The sequence below is a fragment of the Dendroctonus ponderosae genome, unplaced genomic scaffold (genome assembly GCF_020466585.1).
Source record: "Dendroctonus ponderosae isolate FM_Combo_2020 unplaced genomic scaffold, Dpon_F_20191213v2 Dpon_F_20191213_1, whole genome shotgun sequence".
In the NCBI taxonomy this organism is placed as follows: Eukaryota; Metazoa; Arthropoda; class Insecta; order Coleoptera; family Curculionidae; genus Dendroctonus; species Dendroctonus ponderosae.
The window spans coordinates 5876814-5885435 of NW_026017110.1; the positions used below are offsets into that span (position 1 = coordinate 5876814).

The window sequence follows — 8622 nt, forward strand, 5'->3', positions numbered from 1 at the left end:
ACGTCCAAACTATGGCAAATTTAAGGCATTAGTATTAAGTGCGAAAAATTTCAGGTGCATTTAAAAAATATCCACAAATGTGGGCGCTTGCGGTTAAAAGTTTATAACTCGCAAAGTTGAACAGATTTGAGGCTATAATTCTTGGTATGTGTAGAAAAGGGTCTACTTATTATACGTAAGGATTTCTAATCGATTTGCAGCTTTTGTTCAATTTTTCCATGTTTTTGAAATTCCGCTGTAATTAAGGAAATAGGCATAAACGTCCATGGTTGCAGTTAGAAATTCATAATTTTCAAATCACTTCCCATTTAAGGCTGCATTTTGGAAACATTTGTAGAGGAAACCGTAGTTGCTGAGCCTCAAAAATTCAATCTATTTGAAGTTTTCGTTCAACGTCTGTTATTTTTTTAAATTTCGATGTAGTTAAAAAATAGCTCCAAATGTGCGCGCTTGCGGTGGAAATTTCACCACTTGCAAACCTGAACAGATTTAACGCTACAATTTTGGACATATCTAATCTAAGGGTCTTGTTAATTAATCCGGAAAATCCTAGTGGATTTAGAACTTTCGGTAAGTTGATGTAATTTTTTGAAATTACGGTGTAATTCAGCAAAGGACCTTAAACGTGCACGTTTGTGTTTAATAGTTCACAACTTGCAAACTGCTTTAGATTTAAAGCTGGCGTTTTGGCAATTTGTTTTAGGAGCCTTATTTATAAAGTGTGAAAAAATTCAATCAATTCGGCACCTTGGTTCAGTTCCTGTATTTTTTTAATCGAACGTAATTCGGGAAATCGCTTCGAATGTGCACGCTTTTGTTTAAAAAATTGCTACTCCCAAACTTGACCAGATTTATGGTTGCGGTCTGGAGATTTGTTCCAAAAGTTTTGGTTTTAAGTAAGGTTAAAAATGTCAATCAATCCCAGGCCTTGGTTCAGTTTCTGAAGATTTTCGAAGTTTCGGTGTAATTCAGGAAACAGTCTTTTCCTACGCCTACACGCTTTTGGTTAAAAACTCACACCTTGCCAACAGGCAGATATTTGATCCTCAGATATCCTTATATGTACAAATTTTTAATTGATGCGAAGTTTTCTGCAGGTTTCTGTAAATTTTAGAAATTCCAACATAATGAAAAATAATTCCTAATGCCTATGCAGGAGTCAAAAATTTACTAAATGAAGAAATAGTACGGAAAACATTGCTTTTGAATAAAATTTGAGGTGAACTGACGGACATTTTTGCATGTCTATACCCGCTTCATACACTTTCCAGCTTCCAGCTTGTAGGAAATACACATGAGAAACTGTACTCAACTATTTGCGATTTAAAAAGATGGAAAAAGACAATGTTTTCAAGATAAAAGCGAAAAATCCTTGCGAAAACCTTTCAAAGAAATTGCTCACGACTTCTGTATAAGCGCATTGTCCAGATTTAATCTGTCGGACATAATCTGGCAAAATAGGACACACATTTATCTATTTTTCATCCCAAGTTTGCCGGGAAAGTGATTCAGGATCGATAACCGAAGCCCCCTTTCGCATTTAAATCAAATACATATTTACATTAAATGGTAATATTATATACATAAAATAATCTACTAGGCAAACATCGATTAATGTCGATGCGGTGTTTGTTGAACAGAGATATGGATTTATTTCTATGCAGATTAATTAGAAATTCTTTCTATCGCTTTCCCAATTAATAATTCATTTAAATGCCCCGCTTTTGCATCAATTCATCAGTGCAGTCATGTATAATTACGGCATGTCAACAGAGCCATATTGGTTTGACTGTTACGGTTAAAGCGTTTCTAATGGGCTCAGTCACTGGAAATTCAACTTTTCCAGATTTTTGCCATCAAAACCAATCACTTGTTCGCTGATTAGAGACATCGTTTCAAAAACTCCAATTTAAGAACAGGGGAATTAAATCAAGCTCTAACTCTCTACCTCGAAACGTGCTCACGAACATGAAAACTTCCACTTGTCCAAACACAGCTCTAATAGGATTTCCAGTCGAACGAATTAATCGGCTTCTAACGGTAAAAGGAGAGATTTCGGTTTTTTTCGCAAGGTTTCAATCATTCCCAGGCCTGAATATCGGGAAACAACGATGTTTTTTTGGCATTCTGCCAGAACTCCTATGACTGCAACAGGCAAAGTTATTTGCGGCTGAAATCAGTTTCACCGAGCCAGAAAAATTTACAACGGAACGATGTCGATTCGGCTCTTATAGAGCAACATTTCACTGCAGATTAGGTAACAATCGATACGTTTCCATTGGCGAAGCCAAAACGAGAAACAGCATGTACAATGTTTTATTCCGCACGACAAAATAATTTCGTTTATTGGCCAGATTCTGACTGAAGGATTTCCTGTTTAGAAGCACTCGCATGTAAAAACCCGCAGGATTATCTGGTGTTAAACGACGCCAATTTAGCCATTAAAAGCCGCATCCGTCGTATCTATATCTGAAAGGCAAATTGATTCGACTTGCCAGATCCAGCAAATCTCTTCGTGTTCCGTTCGATTGCGTTATTATCAGCTCGACTTAACAAGCCGTAGGGATCGAAATTTGTCTGAATTAACGTCTCAGTTAGATCGGCACTTATCAGTTGCCTTACATGTTCCCCCAATTAATTTAGGATTGCTATTTATTAGCTTCTCAGTTGGGGTCTGATGAAGTGCTCAGCTTTAGCTGCAAATCGAGAACTTCTTCGCTTAATCAATTTGCTGAAGTTGAAGTTTAACTGTGCTGGATATTTTATTAAGGTCGCAAATTTACTTAATTTCTGAAAGTAATTTGCTTTATTATTCGATTGGCTTGGAAATATTCATTAGGCGATGATTTAGGTTTGCCTAACCACATTGCGAAATCTTCGCCCCCCCTTGGATTAAGCCATGAACGGTTGCAAAATTAGACAACCGAATTTACGGTTTCCTCGTCAGTCCGAAAACTTTGCTTGTTGATATTGCCGGCTTCCGCGGAAATCTTTTAATCAACAAAGTTTAAACAGGGTTTTCACTTTGTTTCCGGGTCGTTAATAAGTTTTGTTAGGAACAGTTCAGTTTTCTTCGGAACTTTACAAACATCTCACTTAGACAATACACAACACCAAAGTGATATATTTGGAAAAAAATTCAAAAAACTATTGAAGATGGACGATTTTGCTTCCTTTATCGGTCAATGTTCATGTTCAATTATGTGTTAACTGTGGGCTTTGAATTACTTTTCAAAACTTGTTTTGCTTCCTGACGATTGCTATGAAGACAGCGGAATCAAATTTTCCTCTTGATAATTTTCCTGTTTTGATCATAAATATGTTTTTGATTAAGTTTTGTTCTTGATTGGAAAACTCACATCCTTCATCCGTCTAATATCCGCTCCAGAGGTAAAACGCATTAATTTTAGATTTTTTGCTAGTTGCCTCGCGCCTCACTTTTTTATTAATCGCGTTTGTTACAAATGTGTTCAATTTTATTAATAAAGCAACCCGAATAGATAATTTTCTCGTAAAGTAAATCTTTTGATACAAAACAAAGGTTTGGCTATTGAAAGCCTCGGAAAATACAGCAAAGTTGAATTCTATGCTGAAAATACAGCTAATTGATCCCGGCCTGTAAAGGGACAATTAATTACATTAAACTCATCTTCAGTCCCATTCCTGAATCGTTTAAATGATAATGCGGAATTTTCGTAACATTCAAGTGAAGGGTGTCCTTTTGTTGCGTAATGTGATTTAAGCAGCTTTTTAGGTAATTAGCAAGTTTTTGCCTCCCAGGTAATAATGCGGCATGTTAAGTGAAAACTTACAAAAAATCGTATTAAATTGCAAATTAGGCGACGCCTTGATTAATTCCAGAAATTTTTTAAGCACATTTGTGTTAACTTGGTTTCTTTTCCAGACCAAGCCTATCCTGCATCAGAAGATGATTATTCTGAAAATTCCATCGACAGAACTCTTCAACAGCCAGCAGAAAAGTATGTAAAATTTAGGCTTTAATAGTTGCGTTAGTGTGCTAAAACAGTAATAGCAAGTGACTACTCAGCGACTGCCATTTTGCCTAAAACAATCCCGTTTTGCCTGTCTGATGTTAAACGCAATCTTTCTCTGAATTACAGCTAATTTTCGGCTAAATTCCCGAAAGGAATGAGTCATTGTGCTCAGTTTAGAATAAATTTAATGTTTCTCTCGGACCATGCAAATTTGCTTTTCATTTTAATGCTAAATATAACGTTCATATATACGAATCTCTGAGTTTTGCTAATTGGCGTTTACTTTATCGTTGGCTGCTAGAGCAAAGAGTATTCAGTGCTATTACTTTCGCTAAATAAATCGTCGTAGGCGCTTGAGGCTTTTAACGAAATTACAATCAATTATATAACCACATCCAGTGAATAATATGAGTGTGCTTAGTAGAGGTAGTTGAGTAGATATAGAGCGCTTGATGGTGTAAAATTATAATTCAGATACTTTTTTATTGCATTAAACGGTTTTAACTTCAGCACAAATTCATGTAGCTGAAATGTGGCCACTAAAGTTCATTTAAGGACAGATTTATACACAGCAACTGGTTTCCGTAATCGGGCTAGACTTTTTGCAACAAATATAAGAAGCGTGTTTTATCTCCCATCTACTTAGCTCTCAATTCTCTTACTTTTATCAGCTAACTTTAGCAACTGGAGATAAACTTCTATGTTTTTAAAACTTTTCCAAGGATAACGCAGAAATATTGAGCGAAGTTCTAACAACTGCAGTTAGAACATCTCATTCGGGCAAAGATAACTAAAGTAATCCCCTTAAAAACTTGACATAAATTTTTCTTTTGTTGCGTTAAATTGAATTATTAATGTTTTTATTCTGCAATATCTAAAATATTTGTAAACAATTTCTGTTAGAAATGTTAAACAATTTTGTACCAGCTTTAATTTTGGCACCAAAAAAACTTATTTAATTCACAATTGGGGCCGAATCGGAAAACTCGTAGCCCGCATCGTTCTAACACTAATAATAATAAGTCGAAAAACTCAACATTTTTGCATTTTTTCTATTCAAATTTAAATTGTAAATTTTATAAAAAATTGTTTACGAACCTACCTGATTATTTCGCAGGATTGATTTTCCGAGTGTTTCCTAATATTAGGTTTTGATCCCGTTTGGCTTAGAAAAAACATTATATAGGAATTGAAAAAATTCGTTTATGCACGAAAATTTTTATCTTGTGCTTTAATCCAATTTGCTGGGCTGACCAATATAAAGCCAGATATTTCTCAATTCTACTTTGTTTTCCTTGTGTAATTAGTTCCGGATGTCTACTAAATTAAAGATGTGCTTATTCGCTATTTTAAGCAAAATTTGCAACACTCTAAGCCTATCAGTTTGGAGAGTAAACATTTTTTTCAAGAGCTTGCACGTTTCCCAGTTAAAATCCGCCTGTAAATTCGCAATTTTCTGAAAAATCATCCGCGCTCACTATAAAAGCGCCATGGCCTTAAACAGACACATCTTCTCTGAACGGAGCTAAAATTTCAACTTTCTAAACCTTCCAGTTTGGGAATTACGAATTTTTTACGGAAAGTACGAAAGAGCTTGCAAATTTCCAATTGAAAAACCGCCAGTAAATTCGTAATTTTCCGAAAAATCATATGGGATTTAAATAAAGCACAATTTACAGGCCCTTAAAGGCACTCGTTTTCTCTGAATGGAGCAAAAACTTTAACTTTCTAAGCGTATCAGTTTAGACAGTAGGAAGTTTTTATCAAGAGCGTAGGATTTTTTCAAGAACATGCATATTTCAAACTTAAAAGCCGTCAGTAAATTCAAATTTTTTTGAAAAATTATCCGCGATTTTCGTAAAAAGAAAAAGATACACTTATTCTCTGAATGGATCAAAAATTTCATCTTTCTAAACCTCTCAGTTTGGAAAATTCGAGTTTTTATTCAAGAGCTTGCAGATTTCCCAGTCGAGAGCCGCCAGTAATTTCACAATTTCCTGAAAAATCATCTGGGATTCATATAAAAGTGCAATTCACCGGTTTTAAAGTGACACTTATTCTCTGAACGCAGCAAAAATTTCGCCATTCTGCTCGTCAAAGCGCAATTCACAGGGCTTTAGAGATACACTTTGTCTCTGAATGAAGCAAATACTCTTTCTTTCTACTTTCTAAGCATATCAGTTTTCAAATTAAGTACTTTTGTGTCAAGAGCATGCAGATTTACAATTTAAAAGTCGCCAGTAAATTTGCAATTTTCTGAAAAATCATCCGGGATTTCCATAAAAGCGAAGATTTTTCAAAGACACTTCTACTGTGAATGGAGGAGCAGAAATTTCAACATTCTCAGCTTTTCAGTTTGGAAATTAAGGATTTTTTTCAAGAGCTTTCAAATTCCCAAGTCAAAAGCCGCTAGCAATTTCGCAATTTTCTGAAAAATCATCCAGAATTTTCCAGAAAAAAGGTGCAATTTTCCGGCTTTAAAGAGACACTTTTTCGACGAATAGAGCAAAAGTATCTACTGTTTAATCCTATCCATTTGGAAAGTACGAATTTTCTTCAAGAGCTTGCAACTTTCCAAGTTAAGAGCCGCCGGTAAATTCGCAATTTCCTGAAAAATTATCCGAGATTTCCATAAAAGCGAAATTCACAGGCTTTAAAGAGACACTTTTGCTATGAATGGAGCAAAAATTTCTACTGTCTAATCCTATCAATTTGGAAAGTACGAAGTTTTTTCAAGAGGTTGCAGCTTTCCAAGTTAAAAGCAGCCAGTAAATTCGCAATTTTGTGAAAAATCATTCGAGATTTCTCATAAAGCACCATTCACAGGCTTTAAGCAAATACGTGTTCTCTGAATAGATAAAAATTTCACTTTGTTAAACCTCTGAATTTGGAAAGCAAAGAGCTTGCAAATTTCCATGTCAAAACCCGTCACTAAATTCGCAGTTTTTCCCAAGAAAACTCCTCTTAGAATATAAATAAATAAATATAGTTGGCACCAGGAAAATTCATCAGATAGAGCGCATCGATCCTCGAGTAAATTACCTGCTAAAGGCCATAAAGTACGTCAACCGATCCAGATTCTGCGAAAATTTTAGTATGCCTTATGTGGGGCTTGAAAGTTAATTAGCGTTTCAATTAAATCTGCTATAAAATGAACAAATTAAGCCGTAGAGCTGATATGTTGGAAGTAGCTAGTATTTAGAGTTAGATGTGGTTGTAAAAGTGATTTTAATTTCCATTTTCCAGACGTAAGAGCTCTTCAATAATTTACCTTTTCAGACGAGCTTGTATCCGAAGAGGCGGAAACTGCGATCACCGAGCAAACGATTGTTGTTACAACAGCTCGTGCCGATGCAATTTATGGGGTTCCAACTGTCGGTGCCAACGAATGGGGATCTTCCAAAAATGGGGCTAATTTTTCTAAGTAATCGCATCAACACGAATGGCCCAATAACAACCAATTTACGTCTGAATCACTTTTTCTGTTTAGTTGATTTTAACATTAATTTTTTGTAAATTTCTTGAAATTTGTTAAATCACATGTTTTCACGCTATTGGGTCATTCCAAATTGGATTTTTCGATTCGGACTAGAACTTCGATCACTCGCCCAGTTGAAATGTTATTTTTATCGCGTTTATTTCAAAAGACTGACTTTTAGACTCCTTTTAGAAATTCTGAGCGACTGAATTGAACTTGTGGTCCAGACCTCCTGCTTCGCACTTTGGCTCTGACGATTTATCAGTATTTAGCTTTGTTCTGTTCGTTCTCATTGTGTCAAATATTGAAACGCCTTTTGATGATGTGAAACCACGAAAATCCGACGAAATATCACTTATTTATAAACGGCAGAAATTTGACGTTGAATTCAACTTTTCCTGGTTTCCTAGGGAGTTGGCCGCCCTTTTACTAAGAGTTTATCCAGCCACATTCTTAGTAGATCAGGGCGTGTCCAGCATTAACATTTATTTAAATACTGGAATTTATTAGAGAAACACCTGCTTATTTACCACTGACATTTCCTTAGTAGTTTAGACACATATTCCAGTATTGAACAAGTAACTGAAATTATATAAATCCTTAACAATACATAAATATAATAGTATTTAGGACTAATTTATTGTGGCCATGGGCGCCGCCTTGTCAGTAGCGACATGAATTTATCCCTAAACCTAAGCAGTTATACTTTAACGTACATATTGAGACATAGGAATATTTATATATGTGAGAAGGGTGCAACGTTCAGGATTCTGTCAATATATATAAAAATATATATATATAGATATCAATTGGCCTAAGACTTTGTTGTTTTATTTCACTCATTATTACTCGGTTTGGCATCACTGCCCCGTTCACACCCGTACAAGAATTTTCAGGATTATGTGAGAGAACACTTGTTATGATTACGACTTTACCCCGATGTTTTATATGATGAGGATGCTCGAAAAGTTAAGTTTTTTGTACAGTTTCCGCTTCGCTCTATTACCTCAGAAATCTTGGATTTTTGGAGACCTATTGCAGCATTTAATGCTCACATTGGCAACAGTGCCACTTTCGCACTGGTATTTCAGCAGAAAATTACGAAATAAAAACATTTAGATTCATAAACCTGTAGTGGTTTTTAATCCA

At 35.3% G+C, this 8622-nt stretch overlaps 1 protein-coding gene across 2 annotated transcripts in view; it reads left to right on the forward strand.

Moving 5' to 3' along the window:
- Positions 1-8293, forward strand: part of LOC109533454 (toxin Tbo-IT2) — a 10056-nt gene extending 1763 nt beyond the window's left edge. Inside the window, exons 2-3 of one of the 2 annotated variants that reach the window (XR_002171520.2) lie at positions 3905-3980; positions 7275-8293. Coding sequence is in view for 1 of the 2 variants with exons in the window: in XM_019916206.2 (XP_019771765.1) it covers positions 3905-3980; positions 7242-7410 (245 nt within the window). In the remaining variant the exon portion in view is untranslated. Of the gene's footprint in view, positions 1-3904; positions 3981-7241 lie in introns of both variants that reach the window. The other variant, XM_019916206.2, reaches the window with a different exon arrangement.
- The last annotated feature ends 329 nt before the right edge of the window (positions 8294-8622 follow it).